Here is a 24,957-nt window from a genome sequence, read left to right as displayed (position 1 = left end):
AGTAGAAACGTATATGAACGACCTTATGGTGAGGAGAACACAGGCCATGTCTATTTGGCACAATGCCCTCACTTCAAAACATATATACACATCAGGTTTTCCAACTATGTAACCCCTAAAATTGCCTCTGGTCCGACTGAATGTAATCCTAACAAAATCGAAACAATTCTGTCACGGTAAAGGTATCATTCTTCAAAGATCGAAAACAGAAAATGTCTTTCAAAATTTGCAACAGATGAAAGGAAAAAAATATTCTGTAGAGGGACGAAGATGTTCTTGACAACTAATGAGACATGTAGCAAAGACAACCTCTAGATTAAAGTTGTATATAACATATTTGGTTTAGTTCCAAGTGCAGAAATGATATTGCTTTGATAAATTTCCTCACTCTTTCTGATCTAATCAAGCAGAGGGTCTTTGTATGGATGTGAGTGAGTCTTCTCCTCCGGGGGAAGATGATCATTGGGATTGAATGTTTTCTTGAATGGTTGTCCTTTGTTCTTAAGATGACTTTCTACTGTCTAATTATTGTAGAATTGGTCAACTTAATATTTTATTTTCGTTAAATAATCGAGTATTAGTTTTAGACTTAAATTAAACTGAAACATAACGATTATATTATGCATAGAAGTTGAAAAACAAACCCAAGGTTTTTAGCAAAAAAATTTGCAACAATATGTTGGGATCATTTTAGAACAGAAGGGTAAATCTAATAAATAAAAGAAAAACAAATATGAATCCGAACCAAGACAACATCGTAATGAAACGAGGGAGAGAGTTAGACCTTCCTCTTGGTCTCAACCTAGGCCGACTACACTGTTGTTCTTGAATGTCGAGGTTGAGGAGTCCAAGTTTCACACTAGACATGAGTTGAGCCTCTAGGTTGAGGTCAGCCACCTCCTAGGCCTTGAAGACCTCCCCCAAGAATTTCACTTGGATCCAAAAACAAGAGAAGACCTAAGTCAACTTCCGTAAAAATACATATATAATAATTATTATGACGCTCACATATATGCTGATAAGTTGAATTTTACTTTCAAACTCTTAAGCTTCGATACTATTCTTTCGATACTACTTTTTATCCCTTCAAATAAATTTACCACTAGTGTCAAGAGGTCATGTATATGTTTCCTTCATCTGAATTTCGGCATCAATAATTTTCACAACAATCAACCCAAAACGAGCTATATATATAAGATTCAAAACGGTAGGCTAAAAATTTAAGAAAACTCAAATAGGGTCGTCAATTATTGTTTGATTATTAAAGTGGCATATCATTAGTTTTCCCTAATTAATTAAAAAAGATAAACAAATAGAAATTATACAAACTAAGGATTAGTGGCATTTCCTAGAATTCTCAATAAGATTAGGGGCAAAAGCTTTGGAACCCCATATTATAAATTCCCTAATGGGCAGACCAAATAAAGATCCTTTTTTCTTTCTTTCTTTCTTGTTTCCTTCTTCTATAACTTCTCATTCATCCCATGAAAAGCTTCTTCCTCTCTTCACCATAAATGGACACCAAAATCAATCCTTTTCTCTTCCACTACTAAACCCAAATTCATTATATTTCTTTACAAAGAAATTAGTATATCATTCATTTTTAGGGTTTTTCTCTCTTTCTTTTTCTTTCCAATGTCCAAAATCTCAGGGTGTTCTGATGATGGTGGGAGCTTTGTGTCTGATGCTGAGAAATTAGAGAATCAGTTCTTTAATGGAACCTTTGAATCTCATCATCAACAACCTCAACCTCAGCTTGTAGTTCCCAAGAAGAAGAGGAACTTGCCAGGAACACCAGGTTACTTATTCTTTCCCCTAATTTTCTTATTTTGATCCATTTTAAATTTCTTCCATTTTAGAATTACGATTCAACTCAAATAGTTTGTATCATTTGACAAAATTCTCATGATAATTAAATTGTAAATTCGGCCCCTACGTATTATTAAAAAAAAAATTAGAATTTTATATTTGATTAGGTCAAGAACTTTTTTACGAGACTAAATTTGATCGACTCTTACAAATAAAGACTAGATTCTAATTATAAACCAATTTTAATTTTCTAAAGAAAAAACACTTACTCATGTTACCATTAATTTGATGTGTTTTGATTTATAAATCATCTAAATTATTTAATCATTATGACAAGAAAATTTATATATATAACTACAGTAACATAACTTTCTTTTATTTAATATATAACACGTCATTTAAAAGTATATTATTTTAGTTTTTAAATTCCTAATTATTCTACAAAATTGAAAATTAGAGAATAGTACACGAAAATTTTCAAGATTAGATCAATATGTTTAAAGATTCGGGAAAAAAAAAAGCTAAAAATCATAATTGGGGTTTGAAGAAGAGACTTTTTTTTTCTTTTTTGAAAAATAAATTTGAAATTTGAAAATTTGGATTGAATTTTGAAAATAATTTTGGAGGGCAGAAAACAAAAAAATAAATTAAGAGAGCAAATTAATTTAAAAAATGAGAGTAGTTGGAAGAGGACATTCAATTATTGGAGGAGGATTACAATGATTGCTATGTCCTGTTTGGACTTTTCCCATCTTCATCATTTTATTTTTTAATTATTGTTTTCTTTTATATATATATATATATATATATAGAAAAAGAACAAATACTATTTTACTCTTGATTGACTTATTGAGAAGTGTTTTTATATTGTTCTATTTACATATATTACCTCAAAAACTTATGAACTATATATTTTGAATTTAAGAAGAATAATGAAACATATATTATACAAAAATATAAGATATTGTATTTAATTAACATTATTAGAAGTAGGTCAGAAAGGTTTGGGCAACCAATTCTGACCAATAATATAGATTTCAAATAGGGTTGGGTCTCAAGTGAGTTTGATCATTTGGAAAAGAATTAATTACCTTAATAATAATAATTAAAGAAATAATTGTTTATCAATGCTACTTTCATTTCTATAAGTTTTTCTTGGTTATTTTTTATTTGACATACTAATTTTTATTAACGTCGTCAACAATTAGATAAATTTTTGAAAAAAAAGAAAGAATGAAAACAAATAAGAAACTTGGTTTTTTTAATATTTAAAGAAGTTGTGAAAATATAACTTTAAAATCTGAGGAAAACATGTGAATTTCAAAAAGTGAAAACTAAAGACATAAATAATTTTAAAAGATTGTTGATTGGTTTTTGAATTTTTTTTTTTTTTGGTTAAGGATAGAAAGTATATGGTAAGAAATGGAAATGAAATATGTTTAATTTAAAAACGATATTAGTAAGTAATTATAATTATTTACCTCAATGTAGTTATAACCAAATTAGTGGGAAATCAATTGTTTTTAGTTTGAAAAACACTAGTAGGATGATAAACACTTCATCATTAGCAACGAGAAACGAGAGAATTAATCGATGTGTGTATTCTAAAGATATATGTTGATCCATTAGATGTGTGAGATCTTCAACAAATGCATGCATGACTTCTCAAGATGAGATTATTTTCATGTATATATCGAAATTAAAATTGTTTTACGTATATACATATATATACAGTTCCGGATGCGGAGGTGGTGGCATTATCTCCCGAAACCCTAATGGCGACGAATCGATTCTTGTGTGAGATATGTAACAAAGGGTTTCAAAGAGATCAGAACTTGCAACTACACAGACGAGGGCATAACCTACCGTGGAAGTTGAAGCAAAGGACGAGTGGGAGCGAGACGAAGAGGAAGGTGTATGTGTGCCCGGAACCGTCATGCGTCCACCACGACCCAGGGAGGGCACTGGGAGACCTCACGGGAATCAAGAAACATTTCAGCAGAAAGCATGGGGAGAAGAAGTGGAAATGTGAGAAATGCTCGAAGAAATATGCTGTTCAATCTGACTTGAAGGCTCATACCAAAGCATGTGGATCCAAGGAATACAAATGTGACTGTGGCACTATCTTTTCCAGGTTAATACATATATACTTTTCCATTCACCAAAAGCATATATATACACACATAACATAATGGTTTAGATTACGAATTTGGCATCTAAGCTTTCACCATAATTTTCGTTTTTTCGTTTTTTCATATTTTGTTTGGCAATTATTTTATTTTTTTTTAAAAAATACGTTTATTAATTGTTCTTTCGATTTCGTATGTTAGTTGCATTTTTATTAAATAAAAGAGTCCAACAATAGTTAATTAGTCAAATTTCAAAAAGAAAAAATAATGTTTTTTAGTTTTTAAAAATAATGGTAAAATACACTTAACAAAGTATGAAACAGCTAATTAGAATTGAAATGAATGTTTTTATAGGTTCGATTTTGAACAACTAGAAACCAAAGGAACTGGGTCTAAAGTTTCAATTTTTTAAAATTAAACGATCTATCTCTATGAAACAAAATTGAATAATTTAAATTTATATCTCATTTATACATTAACAAATTCTTTTAAAAGATTTAAAATTTGAAAAGAACCTATTAAATAGAAAACGTTGAAAGTTTCTAGACCTAATGAACGTTTCTAAAACATTCAAACGACTTAAACACAAACCTTATATCTAACGTACTATAAAGTGATCTCTTTGGATTAACATAAAGAAAAAAGTGTTTTTCAAAAAACTATTTTATTTATTTAAACTCGTATCGAAAACTATTGAAATTACACCCCAAAAGTTATTTCAAGTAGTTGTCAAACAATTTAATATTATTTTAATAAAATGACTTATTTTAAATCAAACAATAATTGAGAATATATTCTAAAACACACCATAAATTTAACCATGATCATGAATTGACCTACAAATAAATAAAGTGTACGAAGTTGATAAATTAAATAAGACAATATATGTTCAATTTTGTGATAGCTGTTTCCTTTTGATTTAAAATCTTACGGAGTTTTTTTGATATCCAAATGTTGCTAGGTCAAATAGATAGTCTAAAATAGACGTCTAACCTAACGTTATATGTACATGTGTGTATAGATATTATGTTTTTATATTAATTTAGATGTCATAGAAACCATGTATTTAAAATTGAATATAGTACGTCAGATGTGAAATTTGAAAACAAATAAAAGACCTGTTGATAAGAACTAGAATTTTTTTTTTAATGCAATTTGAGATTATAAACTTTTTTAAAAAAAGTTTAGTTTATTAACAATAAGTTAAATTGACTAATTATAAGCTTAGTAGGATTGGTTTAATTAAAAGAAAAAAATACTAATACAAGTGGATTAAATTGGAGTTTTCTTAATTACCATTTATTAAGTTAAAAATCTATTTGTATATTAAATTAGGATCGTAAATATTGAAATTTGGAACGACATGATTTTCTAATAACTTTCAAAAATACTTGTGTTCGATCTTTTTATTACTGAACGAGAATTAGGTTGATATGTTATTGACGTAGCCGAGAATGAGCTCATTTGGATTACCGTATTTGTTCGGTATATAAATTGATAAATTCTTTTTTCTTTTTTCTTGCTTCAGAAGAGATAGCTTTATCACCCATAGAGCATTTTGTGATGCCTTAGCAGAAGAACACAACAAATTAGTCAATGCTCATCAAGGAGCAACAACAATGGCTTCTTCCACAGCCATTAATGGACCTAATTCCTTTCAACCTCAACCACTTCCTCATCTTCTCTCTCGACCCGGCATCCTTTCGCTGCCGTTAACAACGCTGCCCCACGACCTTATGCCTATTCCTCCAAAGCCCTTAAACCTATCTGCTGGATCCATGTTTTCATCTTCCATTTCCAACAACTCCGCCACCCCCACCACCTTTCAAAACGACAACCATCTCTTTTCCTCCTCCTCCGCTCTCATGTCCGCTACCGCTCTGTTGCAGAAGGCAGCACAGATGGGAGCTGCTGTTAGCAGCGGTGGAAACTCCGGTACTCCTTGTTTCAACTCACCCATGATCCATGAGAAGGTGTAAAACAACAACACATTACTCTTAGAATTATTCAAAAGTTTAAAAACATATAGGTTTGAATGCTATTTTAGTTTCAAAGTAATAAGCATAATTCTCAACGTGACAGAAGTTTTTTTATTTACCAACTTTAAAACCCCAAGTTTTGAAATTTTGAAAAATCAGTTTTTGCTTATTACTTAAAAAAAATTGAAAGAAAATAAGCTGAACTATTAAAACTATTAAAACTAAAGATTATCAAATCAGACAACTGATGATTTAGACGATTTACTTATTTGAACACAGAAGGGTTTTGTTACAACCATGGCTCCTTCTTCCTTCTGTGGGCTATTGGCCACCAACTGTTTACAAAGATGTCCACAAGATCAAAATATGTTATCCCAACTACCTTCAAAGGGCAAAGCAATGGACATGGAGATGATGATCGATGACGACAACAACAACAACAACATTACGATGATGAACGGAGTGTTCGATCAGCGGTCGTTGCTCGTGGAAGCAGCTAGGAAGACGACGACGCTAGATTTGTTGGGGGATGAGGGAGGGAATAATAAAGGGATGAAATTTCAAGCACAAGATCATCAAAGTAGTGTGGGGTTATTGGAGGGCTTGTGGAGAATATGATAGTTTTTCTAAAAGGCATATTTGGGATATTTTATATTATATAGTTCCCTTCTCCTTAATTTGTTAGAAAATTATTATAAGAAGAAACCATTTTTTCCTTTCCTAAATAAGTATAATAATTATATTATCAATAGATTTATATATTTTTCTCTTAAAGAAAAAACCTAAAGTCATTTAATAAAAAAAAGTCATAGAATATAATAATAATTATATGAATACCCATAATTTTTATGTGTTAATAACTTTGTTTAGTAAAATAAGTGTGTGGTGAAGATTGAACTTTTGACCTCCAGAGAGAAAGATTATAGTAATTACCGTTGTGAGAAGCTCACTTTAATAATTTAAGTGACGAATTACTTGTTTAGTCCTTGAGTTTTGAATAATACGTTCTTTGGCTAATGAGTTTTAAAATTTTATACTTTTAGTTCTCAAATATAGAAGAATAATTTATAAAAATCCATATCATCTCTTGGTTTGTTTTTCAAATATTTATTATTATTCTATTCGTTGTTCTGTTTTGTTCATTGAATTTTATATGTACTAGACTTGCTTTTTGCTCGACGACTAACCAATTCCTTAAAACAAAAATAAAAAGATTTAAACAATAAAATATAACTACAAACACAAAAGAGGGGAGGAAGATTAGAATTAGAGATTGGTCGAAAGGCAAGGATATGGGCTCGTGTGAGTAGGAAACAAAAAATATCTATTCTAGCTCTATCATCAGATATGGGTTCGAATCTAAGAGAAGTTCTCGAGAATGTTTGCTACCCTTTTTTAAAAAATCAAATAGAAAATAATTCTATGACCTTTTAAACTTATTTAAAAAAACCCCGAAGTTAAATTTTGAAAACTAAAAAAAAAACAAATTGGTCTATTCTTAAAAACCTAAGACCTAACCAGAAGTATTTTTTAAAATTCAGAAACCAAACACACATATTCATCGTCAAAATTTAAAGACTAAAAAGATATTTTTCGTGTTTTATTTGACTATATATATTCAACCAAAATAACTTTCACATGTAAACCTCTATGGTGTGCCTTTGAATACCATAAATTTCAAAGTGTTATAAAATTAAAGATTTTAGTTTTGCTTTAAAGTTTAATTAGATCTCTCACATTCAATAGATACGTTTTTAATATTAATTTTTACTAAACGCTTTCTATCGGTTTGAATATTTATAAATTAATTTTAGAACAACTAATTAAATAGATAACAATAACTAATTAAGTTTTACCATCTTCCTTCTTTTTATAATTATAAATTATTCATTTAATACTTATTTTAAATTAATTAATGAACGTTAATACGAATGACTTAAATTTATAACCCAAATTTAAATCAAACTCAAATCTTAAAATAGTAATAATTTTGAATGTAAGAATTAAACTAAAACCAAATTTAAAACCTAAATATTCTAACCATTTAAAACTTAGAAACAAAAAAAAATACTTGTGTGAATTACATTTAACAAAAATATTATTTAAAAAAGAAATAGAATATTTATAAAAATAATAAAAAATAATAATAATGAAGAAAAAAATATGGGATTTGTGCAAGAATAACAAACAAAAATTACGATAATATTTAAATTTATAAAAGTAGTAAATTTAAAAGGATGATTTTTAATTTTGTTAAAATTTAAAAAATTGATTTTTTTTTAAATGTTTTTGTTATTTGATATAATTTCTAAAAAAAATATTACCATAGATTTACATTCATTTTTTCTATTAGTAATAGATACTGTCTTTATTAGTAGATGTATTAGTTTACGGAAGAAAAAAGAACTATTCTAAAATGGTCAAAGATGACGACGAGATGATATACAACAAACAAAATTGGAAATTGGAAAAAGAGTTTTGAAAATTAGAAGTAATTAAAACGCGTAAAGTTGATTGTTACAATTTGACGATGGAGAGAAAATGAAATGAAAATTTCCATGGCGATAACAAAATTCCAATAATAGCCATCATCCAATTTTTATAAATCCTTCAAAATTTCTTCCTCCACTCTTCCTCGCCACCGTTTCCCCCCAAAAAATGGAAGTTCGGCCGTTAGAAATCAGAATCATCAAAGCTCATGATCTCAAAGACGTTAATCTCATCACTAAAATGGACGTTTACGCCGTCGTTTCCATCTCCGGCGACCATTTAAACAACCAAAAACAGAAAACCACCGTCGACAAAGACGCCGGCCCCAACCCCAGCTGGGATTTCCCCATGACTTTCACCGTCGACGATGCCGCCGTTCAGGACAACCGCCTTACCCTCAAGATCAAGCTTCTCTCTGATCGGAGTTTGGGCGATCGAGAAATTGGGGTTGTTTATGTTCAAATCAAGGAGTTGTTTGATTCTATTGTTCATCGTGAGGGCGGCGTCGATGATGCCGGTAATGAGGTGAAATTTGGTAGTTTTAGTGTTCGATTGTCGAATGGGAAAGCGAAGGGGACTTTGGATTTGGCTTATAAATTTGGGGAAAAACATAACATTGAGTCGCTGCCGCCACTACCGCCGCATACGACCGAGCAGTACGCTCAGAAGGAGATGGAACCACCGCCAGTAATGGCTTATCCGTCGACATTTCCTACTTCTAGTTCTTCATATCCACCACCGGCGGATGCATACCCGCCGCCACCCAGTGGATATCCTAACGCTCCGCCGCCGGGGGCGTATCCACAGTCTCATTCGGGTGGATATCCGCCGCCCCCGGGTTATGGGTATCCGCCGGCGGGGTATGGATATGGTGGTGGTTACCAACAGCCACCTCCGGGGTATGGATATCAGCCAATGAAGCCACCGAAGAAGAACGGTGGCGGTGGCGGAATGGGAGTGGGAATAGGGATCGGAGCCGGTTTGGTTGGTGGGTTGTTGATCGGAGATATGATGTCGGACTTTTAAGAAAGAACGATGGCGGTGGCGGCAATGACGACGCCGGTGGGAGAGCTGAGATAAAGAATAGAAAAGAATAATATATGGAAAAGTATTAATGTATCAAATTGTAATGTTTTATGCATATGGGAATTTGGAAGTGGACTTTTCTCATGGACTTCATTTCATAGTATTTCTTTGTAACAAAATTATATCAATTCTTTTACTATCGTTTCAACTTTTTTATTAGATAGCAAATCATCTAAAAATTCATTTCGTTTCGTATTCATTATGGGGAATAAAAAAATTGCGCATCCGGGGAATCGAACCCCGGTCAGTACCGTGGGAGGGTACTATGATACCACTACACTAGATGCGCTTCATGTGTCTGAACCATAAACCTATTAGTACATATTATAATTTTAATATAATGTTTCATTTAGATTTAAATGTTTTAATGAGTGATATTCATATATTTACTATCCTATCTTCTTGTGTATGAGATGCACATTCATCACTTTCAATACATTTTAAACGCAAATGTTAAAGTGGTTCAAGAAACTTTATTAAACACAATGTTAAGTAATTTTAGTTACATGTTACATTTTACTCACCCACAACCGAAACATAACTAAATATCTTCAACCATACCTCAAATTTGAAAATAATAATAAATGAATAAAAACGAAGTTATCAATTTACAAAAAAAAAAAGAAAAAATTAAAAATTTGAATTGGGCGGGAAGATTGTTTCAATCAACAACCAATCTTGAAGCTCTTGCAAACATTATCTAACATTCCAAGAAAATCTCTAACGATCACAAAAATCCTCAACGGATTCGTCTCTTCTTTGCTCACATTTCCATGGAAATACTCTGTAATCTCTCTCACATTCCCCAATACTCTTTCCTCATCCTTCTTCACTTCCTCCATCCTCTTCTTCACATACCCCACAAACCCTTTCATGCTTTCCCCAAAGTTCCCTCTCAACTCCTTCCCCACCAATTCCTCCATTTTCCTCATTCCTTCATTCAAATTCCCCCTCGAACTTCCCACTACTTTCAGGTCGATCGTTGCCGCTCGTTTCACGTTCTGCAGTTCCGTGCTCAACCCCGACACCAAATCCAATCCCATTCTCCGGTAATCGTTTTCTCGTTCTTCAACTGTTCTTGGTTTGTTTTTTTGGTTGATTTTCCCCATTATGCTGCCTGATACTCTGATCCCTTCTGACCGGATCATTTCTTGTACTACGAAGTGGAGTAGGGATGTTTTGCCGTCTGTGCCTTTGACGTCGGAGAGTTTTAGGAGCGCGTCGAGTTTGAATGCTCGTGCGCCTCCTCTGCTTGTTCCGACGTTCATTCGGTTTCCTGTTTTTAACACGGCTTCTAGGAGTTTTAGGAAGAGTCTGCTGGATCTTAATTCCTTGCAGGCCTCCTGATGGAATAGAAATTGAATGGATTTAGCAAATTTGTTGTTAGAACATAGATGAAAGAAGAATTAGAAAGAGGGGGTTGGATTTTCTGATGAGTAATCTCGTTTTAGCATCTCTGGTTATTGTTTTTGTTGTTATGGTGAAGCAATTGAAGTAGAATTAGAAAGAGTGGTTGAGGGTAAGTTCAATTTTGCGATGAATAATTAATGCCATTTTAGCATCTCTAGTTATTGTTTTTGTTGTTACAGAATAGAGATTAAATAAGACTTAGAAAGAGTGAGTAAGTTCAATTTTGCAATAATTAATGCCATTTTAGCATCTCTGGTCATTTTGTTTTTGTTGTTATAGAATGGAGGTGAAAGAAGAGTTAGAAAGAGTGGGTTTGATTTTTCAATGAATACTCTCATTGTGGTTACTGTTTTTGTTGTTATGGAATAGAATTGGAAGTGGATTTTATAAGGAGTTAGTTTATTTATGTTATGATTGTTACCTCTAGTATGGAAAATGAGTTCCTGAGATGATTCACTTCATCTTCAAAAGTTTCTCTGTAAAGCATGGCTTCTACTCTTTGGAAGGCAAATGGTATTCTCAGAATTGCTATGACAAACTTCTCTGTACAACCCAATTCACCAATGTCTCCTTCATAGCTTAACAATTTGGCTTCTTCTTCTTGTGTTGGTACCATCTTCACCAGTGCTTCAAGTTGTCTCAAACGCAGCCCATTCCCTGATTTTCACATTTAAAAAAGTAAGATTGTTGCAATAACAATTCTGAAGTATATTTCTTATTCAGAAATAGCCATTACCTTGTTCTATGGCTTCACAAACTTGTTCTGTGGAGAGATTTAAGGCTTTTAAGAGAATGGTTAGGTTCTGAAGTCTCTTTGCCTCTAGAATATGCTTGCTTGGAGAAGGACTTTTGTTGCTAGCATCACCATTCTTCATTGAATCATGTTGGTTGTAACCAAATAATGACTCAATCATTTCTTCATCTAGCCTGTTTTTTTCATGAACTCTATCTAAGCTTGAAGCAATTGTATAAAATTGAAATAATACGAATATGCAAGAGCAAGAACTTACTCAAATGAACTCCATCTTAGCTTGTCCCACACCATTGATTGATCAGGTGCAGCTCTTACTTTGTCCCAATGGAGAGGCTTAAGTTTTGGCCTTAAATTTGCCTCTTTTCCAAATGACATGAATTGAGGGAGCTTGGAAGGAGGAGGAGGAGGAGTTTTGAAAGAGTAAGGGCTTGTTTTCAAAATTGGTGGTGGAGAAGGGGGTGGCGGAATAGCAGATGATGGTAATGAAGGTTTAGTAGTGGTTTGAGGTGATGGCAGATCATTCCATGGTATAGGAGATACGGAAGAAGAATCTGACAATGCCGGAGATGAGGATCTTAACAATGCAGAAGAAGTAGATCCAGTTGAAAAGGGTGAAGAAAGGGAAAACGAACAGCGATCCATGACTGCAGGAGGAGGCGGCGGTGGCGGTGGTGGAGGTGGAGATAAAGATGGGACATTGGCATTCTTTTGGAAACCAACAGAATGGGGAACCATCTGCATTTTGGGTTCTGAATTACAAGGAAAAAGGGCAAGATGAGACTGGTCAGAAGTTAATAACTTGTTAGATTCATCACATTGTGTTTCCAATTTACTTGCTAAGGTGACAGTTGGTACTGAACAAGTAGAATTTGTTATCACATTAGCAGAAGAAATTTCCGAAGCATTTGAAAGGCGACGATTTGACAAATTGGAATCACCACAAGAATGGAATGATTCCTCATCATCAGATGAACAACATTGAACAGGAGTAACCTTATCCCCAGATGAGGAATGAGTTCCCTCAGATACAAATTGTATTGATTTACTATCATCTTCCTCATGAACATACATCATTTCCTTGGTTGAAGAAACACTTACATTATCAAATTCTGAATCCAACATCTCTTCACTCCTTCCCCCCTCTTTATGAACAGATAACTCCTTTTCACTTTCAGAAGTATGAGTCTGTTCTTCAACATCCATACCTAGTCTACCAAGATCGAACAGATCAAGGCTAGATTTTGGTCTTGCTGTCTTATCTTCTTTTTCACTCTTAACAGAAAGCTTCTCCATGGATTCCTCTCTCTGACTTTTGAACTTCTTGCAGACCCAAAAGGCAATAATAGAGCACAACAAAATGGCGACTCCTACAGACACAAGAACTGCAACAAGAATTTTTCTGACCCTTCCTTCTCTTGGATCTTTTCTTTTCGGTTTGTATTTTGGTCGGCTCTTGTGCAAGCGCAGCTGATGAGGATGAGAATGCTCGTGAATGTGCACTCGATGAGCTGCCATTGGAGCAGGAGAAGGAGAAATGGTGAATGGAGATGGCGAGGGCGACGGAGATGGCGAAGGCGAAAGATCTGATGGGCTTTGATTTCCCAATTGTAAGCTATTAAGTCCAAGTAGAGCTCTGACTCTGTCCAAAATGAAAGGCTCATTGCCGCCATTCTCATCTTCCCCTGAAACTCTCTCTAGCTCTTTAACACTAAAGCTCTCAGTTGCATCCAACAGTGAGTTAGCAATCGAAATGTGAGATTTCTCCAATGAAAAAGGCATCGAAATGAAGACAACAATCATGAAAACACACTTCAAAACACAACCCATTTTCTCTTCAATCAAGTTCTCATCAAAACCGAAGTAAGAATTTCTTCCAAAAAGAAAAAAAAAAGTCTGTTCTTTTCACATCATTGAACCTAATGTTGGGTACTGCAGGAAGATTCCATAGCAAAGAGGAAGAGGAACATGAAGAAGAGAGTCTTTAATGCTACTCCAAGGAACCTCTCTGAACATGGCAGTTGTTTGTTTTTGGGTATGTAAATTGACCTTCCTTACTTTTCTTTCGATTCACTCTTTATTTTTCTCTTCAGTCATTAGCCCCATAATCCTCATCTGCAGAAACACCATTAAAAAGTTCACTTTCACTAAACTCAAAACTCCAATCTGTTGTCTTGTTTTGTTTCTTCTGCTTTGTGTTAGAAAAAAGTTAAACATACTTTTCCTCTGCTTCTTGATCCGTGATTCAGAACTTTTTGAAGGTAATCATATACATTAGATTTGCTTTTAGAGACTAAAAAAAAAACTTGAATCTAATGCTGAAATGGTTGGATTTGTGAGATGAAAAGAGAGGGGTGGGTTTAGTTGATTAACATTAAAAAAACTGTTGATAGAATCTCAAGACATTGAAGAGAAAAAGTATGCTGTGGGACCTTTGTTTGTAATGGAGTTGCCAAACAGATGGAGGAAGACGGGAGCCATAAGTTTTCACCAACTTCATAATTAAGAGAGAGAAGAGGAGGAGAGGGAGAAAATAGGTTAAGGTGGGGACAAAATGGAGGTGGTGGAGATGTAAGTAAACACAGTCTTAAGAAAGGAAGAATTTTGGTATGGTGTAAGAACAAAAAAAAAAAAGTTTCCATTTATACGGTTTAAAACTAATAATTGTATGAGAGTGTATCAAAATGTATATACTGAGTATTTTTTTAGAAAAAGAAAAAACATGATAGAGAAGTGGAGATGGATTGATGATAGAACATAAGAGAAAATAAATGGTCCATCCCTTTCTCATGTGATGAGGTTTGTTGATATGAAAGGGAAAAGAAATGAAAGCAGAAATAGGAAAAGGGAGAAGTTTTGATGACTAAATAATGGGAAGCAAAGATGGGTTTAAAGCCCACATTTCTCTTTCTTATTGGTTGTTTCCAACTTTCCAATTTTTTCTTTTTTTTTTTTGTTTTTTCTTTCTCTCTTTCTTCCAACCTTTTGAGGTGAGAGAAACTCCAAACCCACAACCAAACCAAAATAAATATAGTAATTTTGAAAATATCTTTTTAGTTGGGTGATTTTAGATATTATAGTTTTCATTTGGTTGAATTTCAACTTATTAAAATTTTGAGTTTGATTTCCATACATTACCTAAATTATAAAATGTTGTTAATAGAGAGTACTAAGAACTTTTAATAAAAAATTTAATAGGAATGAAAAATACCATAGTTATTTTAATTTTTAAATAACACTAATGATAGAAAATAAGTACAAGTGAAAAAAAGTCAAAAAGTAAAATTTAAAATGAAAATTTGAAAACTAATAGTATGTGTTTTTTAAACTAAACCTTAAAAACAATTTTTTTAAATTAAAAAAGAAAATGTGTTCAAATCACCATTAACAGAACTACTAATCATACTTATATGAAAGTTAATTTTATCTTGCCAAATTACATTTCTAGCTAATTCTCTATTTAGAAAAGTCACTAAAATGGTAGTTTCTAAATCACTTGTTAGAGTCATTTCCACCCACTATAAATTTGTAATGTGGGTGTGTGCCTTATTAACGTATAAACAAAATAATGACATTTTCTCAAGGCACTTTCAACTTAATAAAAAAAATTAAATATAAGATGAAAATATACACAGTAGTATATCCAAAAATGATAGGTAGGAAATACTATTAACAAAAAAATAAAATAAAAATTGTAGTAGAAAAAGATTTGAATTATATCCGGTCCAATCCTATAGAAATAAGATAGTTTTGTTTTACTCACATGTCTCGACATAAACAATTTAAACCAAATTATTTGAAAAAGTTATATATCAATCCATATTGGTGGTGACTATACTAACAAACTTTTTTTTTTTAATTATTATTGTAATAGCTACTTTATTGTTACAATAGAATAATTATATAATTATTGAATAACATATTCATTATTACTAGGCTTTATGGCATAGATCCTAACACTGATGTATTAAAATTATGTAAGTAATCAATTACAAATTTACACAAATATACCAATTAATTGATTCTATACGCAATTCTATACTTCATATTGTGTATAGATGTTATAGTCACACAAGTTCAATTATAGTTTTATGTAATGTATATATCATTGAGTTATATAGTAACATAGTTTATTAATAATTCACACTTAAACCAACATGAATTTAGTTCAACTGACATTTGAGTAAACCGAGTCTGACATTTATACACATATTTCTCATTGTTCCTTTTACCCTTACTTTCTGCTGATTTGCAAATTGCTTTCAAATTGTAAAATTTGTCCTCATTGGCCAAATGTTATGAAGTTAGAGTTAACCGTAGCTTTTCGACCTTCAAACACGTGTTTGGTTAATCGTAGAGATAACATGGTGAAAAAATAGAATATAAATGACAAAAAATAGAACATATATCAGATATGTTAATTTCACTTATGAAAAGACATATCACCAAAAGTCTAAAATGGAAAAATAATTATAAGAATCATTGGAAATAACAAAGTCAAAGAATAAATTATCTTCAATACTTTCATGATTTATATTAATGACAACGTTAATTATATAAATCCAAAAATATTAGAAAATGAATTCAATTCACGATAGCAATTAACTATTTAGAATTTAAGTTCGGTTCGAAAGGATTGTAGCTTTCAAGATAAAAAATATTGTCTTATAAAGTTTTGAAGTTGAAAAATCATATTAGGGTGTTTAATAAATTAGAAATAGATTGTTATGATTTAGCCATAATGATTATAAAAGTAGACTTATTGTTTTAACCTATTTTTTTATCCAAATTTATTATAAGATGATTATTTTAAAAATTTTATACGAGTTTGATTTTACATGTAATCAAAAGCATTTTGAAAAGTGATTTTAGATAAATTCATAAACAATTTCATCATCGTTTGTGATATTTTATGAGTTTTTTTCGTAATTATTTTAGTGAAAGTTGGAAAGAGATAAATTTTTTAAAAAAGTTTTCCATTTACTTATAGATTTAAGGCAATGAATATATATTTTCAAAAACCCAATCTAAGGAAGGACCATCTTCATATTAGATATGTAACATAATAATGCTATCAACTACTTTGAACCAAATTTGTAATTAATTTCATAGCCATAAGAAAGAAAGAAATATTAAATGCACACATTTGATTTATTTATTTTGTGTTGAAAGAAAGTATCCAATGTTTGAAAATTAAAACAATAATAATTGATTGATTTTAAAATAATTCCAAAGTTTCCTTCAAAGGAAATGATTCTATATATACATTATTGAGCAAAGTGTCATCTCCCATATGATTACTTTAAAAGAAACAAACAATAATTAGGAGAAAGGAATTTTTGTTTGCATTGTAGAATGAAGAATGTATCATTTTATGGTTTTCAATTCCATAAAAATATAAAGAAAACCTTTTTATATTATTTATGGATATTTAACATATTGGTGAACATTATTATTAATATTGGAAAATTAATAGTATATATTCGTTCTCTCCTTTAATTTTTATTACATTATTAATTAAAGTGGTTCGTGGATTCTTTGTTTGAATAATCTATTTTGTTTGTTGCTCTTGCACATACACTTAAAATAGGAATAAAGCTGTTGGTGGTTATCGTGAATTAACCTCCGATTGTATGATGTTCTAATGAATTAACACGTGTGTGAATAAGAGCATCAAAATGAAAGACTCGAGGAGTTGCTAAGGTCGTTGGGACCTAGGTCAAGGACTTTGCGATTTTTTTTTCAAGAACAAGTGTTTCGTATTGGAAAAGATATATCGGTTGGTAGTATTTAATTGAAGTGGAAGTATGTTTGTTTTTGTTATATTCTATTGATTAGGTATTTGTTAATTTGATGTTTCTACACTTTTGTTGGGTCTTGAAGTTTTTCAAGAATGTTAGAAATAAAAGTTGTAGAAGAAGATGAGTCATCAAATTTGCCAAAATTATTTGCTTGCAATGAGAGGCAAAGTGTTTGACATTTTCTGAAAGCTTGTCTTGGGCTTTGGCCCATTTATCCATTTAGGGTTATGTCTTCGGCCCATTAAGGGACTCCCAAGCTAATATTGTTTTGGGCTTTGGCCTAAATAAGAGTTTGGGCAGGTAAGATGGTTTATTTTAGGAAAATTATAATAGATAGCAATTTTAAGAATAATGATCCATAATAAAACATCGTTTTAAAAAATTGTAAATATAGAAAAATTTATCGATGATGGACTTTATAGACTCGTATAGTTTATTAGTGATAAACCAATATATTGCAACATGGTTTATCTATTAGTGATAGACTTCTATCATTGATAGATTTTGACGAATTTTACTATATTTGTAATTTTTTAAAAATGTTATTATATACTTAATTATTTTGAATCTCTTGTTATATTTATGGCTATTATTTTATTTTACGAATGATAAATTATTTTGGTTTTAGGCTGAAAAAGTGAAAATTTGAGATATAACTTAACTTATTTCATAATTACACGTACACTCATATAAATTTTCAATATTCACAACTTGACATTCCACGTCATGTTCTATATATAATAATTAATACAATATATTACATATCTAAGAAAAACGTATGAAATGCTTAGCTTAAAAGAAACAAATGTCAAAGTCGATTCGTTTAGTTTAACGAGTAATTAACATGATTTTTTATTTTAGAGGTGAAAAAAAAATTGATCTCTATTTCCGATGATTTATCTATTTCTCTCCAAATTTAGGGTCACATTTGGAAATTTCACTAAAAATTTTAGGGTTTCTCATATCAAATATATGTTTCCATCCACAATGTTATTTTGAGAACTAAACCCTTTTTTTTTTTTTTCCTTTTTAGGTAAAAAATGAAATAATTTATTACTTGAAGTTGTTTTTCTTTATCTTTATGTCAAAAGCTAAGTTGTTTTGTTTTGGTTTTAACACATCACATTATAATCCATATCCAAACTAAAAGCTTTATTAAAGACCTAAAACAATATTACTTTAATTAACATATCATTAATTTAGGTATGTGTGGAAACACAAGTTAATTAAGTTCATTGTTAATTAGAGATTATCAAATATTTTAAGTCAAATCAATAAATTACCTCCTTTCTTAATTACTTTATTTTTGGTTAATTAACTTTGTTACTAATCACATTTTATTTTTGTTTTTTCTTTTTCAAAAGGTGAAAGGTCAAATAATGTATATAGTTTGATCATGTTTTAAGGAGTTAATTAGTGAAAAATGATTAGTTAGAAAGGGTTAGAATACTTAATTAAATAAAATTATTTTTATTGAACCATCATTCTCAAATACACCATAATAAACTAAAATATTTACAAAATATGAAAAATTCATATTCTATCGATCATAGTCGTTGGTAAACTTCTATCAATATTTTGCTCTGCTAATGTCGTCTATCACTATCACTCATATTTTTAGCAATATTTTTCATTAAAGATAAGTCACACAAATGTTTTAATAATTAGGTTAAACTCATTGAAATGGGGAGAGTCAAATATGTGAGGCACACAAATAAATTAAGAAGCTTAATCTATAAGAAACTTTAAGTCATAAATTAATGTGGTTAGGAGACAAAATCAAATTCATATTTTAATCAAAACACATAAAATATAAAGTGAAAGTGATTGTTCCTTTTTCCCTTATGTTTCTACACAATGAGACTTTGCTAAGTTACTATTGAGAGAGTGGGTTTCACATATAACTACACCTTTATTTATTTATTTATATATATAGTATAAATATTGTTTGTACTCTTAATTTCGAACTTTAATAATTAAAATAACAAATTCGACGTTACTTAAAAGAACACTAACTGAATTGGCACGAAACGTAAGTCATATAACTAGTAATAAAAAAGACGTGAAAAACCGTGGTCAAAAACCAAATTTCATCTTAGTTATATCCCTAACTTTAGTTTGTAATAAAATTTAGTGTTTATGCTTTTAAATTCGTAACAAATTTAAGTTATTATATTAAAGTTTAATTATGAGAAACAACTTGCTCTTATACTTTCAAATCTATAACACTTAAATTTATATCTTATCAAAATTAAATCTCAACTTCAATTCTCTAAATTAATAAATAAATAAATTTATCCATCTACAATACATACCAAATTTCAATAAGTCTCAATAATATTTTTCACCACTAAAATTAAAAAAACCATCATTATACTAAATCATTATCAACTAAAATTCGATAATCCCTATTATTACTTTTATTTAAATTTAGATAACCAAAAGTATTTATTTTCCCTAACACAACCAAATCTTATATTAATTAATTATTTTCTTTTATAGAAGATAGTGTGTATTATTCCCTAAAAATACTAATTAGTTTGAAACACAAAGTTTTTTCTTTGCATTAATATTAATTATGTAGTGCTTTTTCATATGTTGACCAAAAAAAATCCCCACATCCAACCAAGATGAATTAGGTCAAACAGAGTTGGCTTCTATTCATATTTCTTTATAATTCTTTTTTGGTTTCATAATTGAAATCAAGAGGCTGCTTAATTAAGGGCTGACCCATTAAAAAACCATTCACCAAATCTATTCTCTAATATCTTTCTAATTATTTGTTTATATATATATTATATATATAAAGTTACCACACACATAGTTAATTTATTAATCTATTGAGTTATATATATAGCCACAATAGTATTGTTAGGCTCTATTACTATTCAAAATATCTATATAATGATGAATACACAAGTGGGAATGTCCCATTAGGGTTTCTCTTTTTATGTTTGAATTAAGGAAATTTTGGATGTGATGAACTTTTAACACAAGATGTTAGGACAATTTTGAATAATAATTATGTCTTGCTTGATTTGAAACATTCGGGAACATTCGGGATTATTGTCAATGTCAGAACGGTTCAAAATATTTACAAAAAAGAGCAAAAATTTAGAAGTTTGTCGGTGTTTATTAGTGGTAGATCTAAAATTTTGCTATATTTTGTAAATATTTTGGTATATTTGAATTTTTATTTTTTTTTAAATATATCTTTCACCCATTTTTTAAATTTGAAAAACAAAGAGTATTATTAAGAAGACTAATAATACTGGACCAAATGTCAAAAACAAAATGACGAACAAAGTCAGAGACAATAATAGAGAAAAATATGTTCAAGCAACTTGTTAACTCAATTCGGCATAACAACACCTACATTTGCAAGACTATGTCCAATTAAGAAGAAATATTCACTAGACTTTGAAAGGATAACAAGTACACAGCGTAATGGTTCAATATACTATATTGAATAACAACAAGATCACACTAGAAAGTTACTTGGTTTACTATCCTTTGTTCTGATTTTCTTCCAGACAGACATGCTTTAATGAAAGACCATGACCCGAACAACATGACTAACTAGATTATCTTATTTTTTCTACAACCACACAAACTCACAAAACAACGCAACGTTTAGGTCAACCCTTGAAAAAGGAAAGGATCATAAACGGCCGTTAAGGTTCTAGAACAACACAAAGTAGGAGAAAATCCCACAACATATTAGGAAATACAACAAAGGAAAGTCTCTCTACAAGGAAACAACAAAACAACCCAAAGAATAATACAAGATCTTACTGCCAAAAACTTGTAGACCCTATTTGAAAGTTTATAATGCTATTATAAACTTTTTTAACATTTAACAAATATCAGGTTTGAAAGTTGAAAGTTTTAACTTATTATTATGATCCATTGTAAGGTTAACTTTATATATATATATATATATATATATTATATATATATATATATATATATATATATATATAATATATATATATATAATAAAATTCCATATAAGTATGTGTGTTCAGCTAAACTTCAAGCAAATAAAAGCCAAAAACGAACCAACTCTGTCAAATGATGTGTGCTTTCAACCTTTAAGGAATAGGAAAGGTTTACAACAATATTAATAACAACACATACATATATAGTCATATATACATACATATATAGTCATAGATATATCTATATCTCATAAATTTAGAATAACTTTTTGAAAATACTATTTTTATGACAAGTCTATCACACAGAGTGCTTTGAAAATGTGAAATGTGTTGCTGAAAGTTTACTTTTTTTTTTATACATACATACATATGTATATTTTGTTAGTTAACATCTGATAAGACAATTCTAATTTTTTGCTTAAAGATCCAAGGCTTCACTGAAGAAGAACAATGAACTAAAGAGATTAATCTCTTTAAGCCAAATTCATATCATCCAAGAGACAAATCAGAAGTAAGATTATCTCTTAAGATCAAATATCTAGACATGGGTTAGTACGATAATAGTTATCTCTAATCCAAGATGTCACTTTTGTCACACATTTTCCATTCAACACTACCTCATACCTCATCAGATCGAGGTCAATCCCAACTACCCGATACTTTTTCCCCAGCCCTACGTATAAAACACGATCTATAAACTAAATAGAATCAAAAACACCTTTCAACACACAAGCATAATTTAAGGAAAATATGTTCATTACCTCTATTTCTATTTGTAACTATTTCTATTACTTGATAATGGGTTGGTTACATGTTTCCATTGTTTTGATAAATTAGTACATTGAATCCTTGGAAGAGTTCATTTAATTAAACCTATTACTTGATTGTTAACTTTTGGAAGGATTCAACGTGTCTAAGTGCTCTTATACCACGTTACATTCATCCCTCCATCATCTATATCTCAATAGAAATAAATCTAAATTTAGCTCCTAAAGAGCGCATGAACAAGAGAGCAGACGGCAGAAGAAGGATGATACTAATAGTTCAATTACCTTAAATTCCAAGAATACTTAAATATATAATAGTAACCAAAACCATATGTTTTTATGGATAAGGGTCAATTTTACAACAACAAACAAAAAAAAAAGCAATATTTTTATCCAATTGGATTCAATTAGTTTGTGTTGGGTTGGATTCCTCAAAAGTAAAATGTTAGGGGGAGATTGATTAGGACCAAATTGTCAACTAATTTGATTATTTTGACATAAGAACAAAGAAGAAAATAATGATAATAATAATAATAATAATATATAATTTGATAGTGAAGTGCACATGATGATGCATTTTAGTTATGCAGTAGGTAGGCAAGTTGGGAAGCATTTGATTTTTGTTTTGTTTTGGTTAAATATCCTCAACTTAACATACTCTTTTCCTCTTCATCTTGATCGTCATCATAACAATCTTTTCATATCCAACTTCTTGATATTATCTTTGACTTTTGTTACCCTTAGACACTAAAAATATATTGTTTTAATAACTATGTTTTTTGAATTAATATTATTGTAACTTTTCTTAACTTTGTATTAAAGGGTTTCCAATTTAAGTGTTTGGTAACACGTTTTTAGGGTAGAAAAGTTCGTGCTAATTTACTAGTGATTATTATGTATCTCATGTTTTATAGAATAACAGATTTGAAATTATCTTTAAATGTATTTTCCATTTAATTTGTTGTTATATATGTGTGTATGTGTGTGTGTGTGGGAAAAGAGAGAGATCAGATAGAAATAAAATCAAATCATTATCACATGGACCCAAATGCTTCAGACTTTTTTTATATATATAATTAAATCTCCATTAAAAAAAATTATTGGAATTTAATGATTGAAATGTCATGTTGTAAATTATTGGATGGAATTTTCTCTTAAATATCATATCAATTAATATCGCAATGGTATTAAGTAATTTTTTAATTGAAAACATTTGTAACCTAAGAAGCAAAATAAAAAAAATGAAAAGCAAAAAACAGAGAAGCAAAAACAAAAACAAACTGTATAATTTGAATTTAAAGGACAAAAGATATTTAAATTTTGAAATTTATTCAATTTTAGTTCATTGTATTTTAGAAAATCTTTAGTTTTTGAAAATTTACGTTAATTTTTATCAAAAGAACAATTAATATTTTTGATCCATTTATTAAACTAAATGAATCACATTCCACTTAAATTTTGAAAGAGAATTAAAAAGAAAAATTTCAACAGGTAGGTTATGCTTTTTTATTTTTCTTTTCTTTCCATTGATTTGAAATTCAAATATAAAGGTTGAAAACAAACAAAAACAATCGATATCAAATGATGCACTTAAAACTTGAACACATTGATTGAAATACATCATATACATGCAAACTTGCTTGGAACAATAGTGAATATAATAGTGAAGTCTAAAATATTATAATATAATAGAATGTTAAAAAATTTAAAAATATACAAAATTTATATCAATTGATAGATGCCTTTCAATGGTAGAGACTAACACAAGATAGATTTTGCTATAAAAATACTGCATGGTAAAATTTTCTATATATATAGATAATTGAGAGTGATTTTGGAAAATCTACTTAAATAACTTTATCAATTATTAATGGCTTTAATTCATGTTTTCTATCACAAGGTGAGAGAAAAGATAAAAGGTGTTTTAATCTATTCTTAAAAAAAATCAAAATTCTTAAATATTAACAAAGGCCTATTTTTTATCCTATAATTTTAAGAATTGGTTGATTGTAAAACAATACCAATAAAAAAAAGGAGTTAAAATATAGATAAAATCTCACTAAAAAAGAAGGGTCAATCCACACATTTGTTGTATTAAATTTTCGTACACATGTCAATGTGAGGATGATCATAGGTTTGAAATAATAACTATCTCCAATGGTGTGAAACCTTTTAGGGTATCACTCTTGTAAAAAGTACGTGAAAATTCTAAAAGTGGTAAAAATGTCATGTCCTACCTTCTAAAAGATGTAGTCATGGAGGATTGTTTCAATGAGAGATATTTCCATCAATAATTTTACGTGTCTTTGAATTTGACGTTGTTGTAAAATTGAGATCTTAAGTTGTGTTGGAATTAACTTCCTAAGTACTTTTAAGTGTAAAAGATGTATTTATAAACACTTAGTAAATCAATCTAAATCACCTATTCATTTTATTTTCTCAACAGCTCTTACCTTGAAGGGAAGTCTTGAAACATTGCCTTAGTTTATAGTAAAGTTACCACAATTTTCCCATTTCTAACAAAAGTCTTCATTGTGGTGAGTCATCATGATCAGTTTCATGGAAAGACCAAAGGTAAAGTTAGGGATGGTTTCCTCTTTTCTTTTCCACCCTCATTTGTTATATTGTAACATTGTTACACAAGATTGACCAAGTGTGGATATATTATTAGCAAGGATGTTGTTCTTGGAAGAAAAACAGCTAAATGGCCAACAACCCCACTCTCTCTCTCTCCCACACAACCCAGATGCGCCCCTAGAATTAAACCCTCCATTAAAACTTTGAATAATCTTCA

The 24,957-nt window shown here is 30.2% G+C and overlaps 3 protein-coding genes, 1 long non-coding RNA gene and 1 other non-coding gene across 7 annotated transcripts; 3 read left to right on the top strand and 2 right to left on the bottom strand.

The window, feature by feature from the left end:
- Nucleotides 1–1,407: 1,407 nt before the first annotated feature.
- LOC101206977 (zinc finger protein GAI-ASSOCIATED FACTOR 1) lies at nucleotides 1,408–6,637 on the top strand. Of its 2 annotated transcripts, none has more exons than XM_004135567.3 (4): nucleotides 1,408–1,798; nucleotides 3,544–3,943; nucleotides 5,467–5,911; nucleotides 6,197–6,637. In XM_004135567.3, the coding sequence occupies exons 1-4, from the start codon at nucleotides 1,636–1,638 to the stop codon at nucleotides 6,533–6,535; spliced, it is 1,347 nt and encodes a 448-aa protein (XP_004135615.1). In that variant the 5' UTR covers nucleotides 1,408–1,635; the 3' UTR covers nucleotides 6,536–6,637. The 2 variants fall into 2 exon arrangements, with proteins under 2 accessions (XP_004135615.1, XP_031745061.1); XM_031889201.1 differs by having other exon boundaries at nucleotides 5,467–5,873; nucleotides 6,197–6,615.
- A 1,784-nt stretch (nucleotides 6,638–8,421) lies between these two features.
- LOC101206742 (protein SRC2) lies at nucleotides 8,422–9,652 on the top strand. 2 transcript variants are annotated; one of them, XM_031887211.1, is made up of 2 exons: nucleotides 8,422–8,772; nucleotides 8,917–9,652. In XM_031887211.1, exons 1-2 carry the CDS (start codon nucleotides 8,576–8,578, stop codon nucleotides 9,431–9,433), a joined length of 714 nt encoding a protein of 237 aa, XP_031743071.1. In that variant the 5' UTR covers nucleotides 8,422–8,575; the 3' UTR covers nucleotides 9,434–9,652. The 2 variants fall into 2 exon arrangements, with proteins under 2 accessions (XP_031743071.1, XP_004135614.1); XM_004135566.3 differs by having other exon boundaries at nucleotides 8,425–9,652.
- A 59-nt stretch (nucleotides 9,653–9,711) lies between these two features.
- Nucleotides 9,712–9,782, bottom strand: TRNAG-CCC. Its single transcript has one exon. It is a non-coding gene; the product is annotated as a tRNA-Gly (tRNA).
- A 162-nt stretch (nucleotides 9,783–9,944) lies between these two features.
- On the bottom strand, nucleotides 9,945–13,594 carry LOC101208374 (formin-like protein 11). The gene is made up of 4 exons (XM_004135731.3): nucleotides 11,914–13,594; nucleotides 11,640–11,830; nucleotides 11,325–11,560; nucleotides 9,945–10,836 (listed from the first exon to the last, which is right to left on the bottom strand). Exons 1-4 carry the CDS (start codon nucleotides 13,482–13,484, stop codon nucleotides 10,159–10,161), a joined length of 2,676 nt encoding a protein of 891 aa, XP_004135779.1. The 5' UTR covers nucleotides 13,485–13,594; the 3' UTR covers nucleotides 9,945–10,158.
- LOC116404540 lies at nucleotides 13,132–13,872 on the top strand. Its single transcript, XR_004217389.1, has 3 exons — nucleotides 13,132–13,264; nucleotides 13,392–13,517; nucleotides 13,593–13,872. It is a non-coding gene; the product is annotated as an uncharacterized LOC116404540 (long non-coding RNA).
- The last annotated feature ends 11,085 nt before the right edge of the window (nucleotides 13,873–24,957 follow it).

The sequence above is a fragment of the Cucumis sativus genome, chromosome 1, assembly GCF_000004075.3.
Source record: "Cucumis sativus cultivar 9930 chromosome 1, Cucumber_9930_V3, whole genome shotgun sequence".
Taxonomy (NCBI): domain Eukaryota; kingdom Viridiplantae; phylum Streptophyta; class Magnoliopsida; order Cucurbitales; family Cucurbitaceae; genus Cucumis; species Cucumis sativus.
This window is presented reverse-complemented; position numbering and strand designations above follow the sequence as displayed.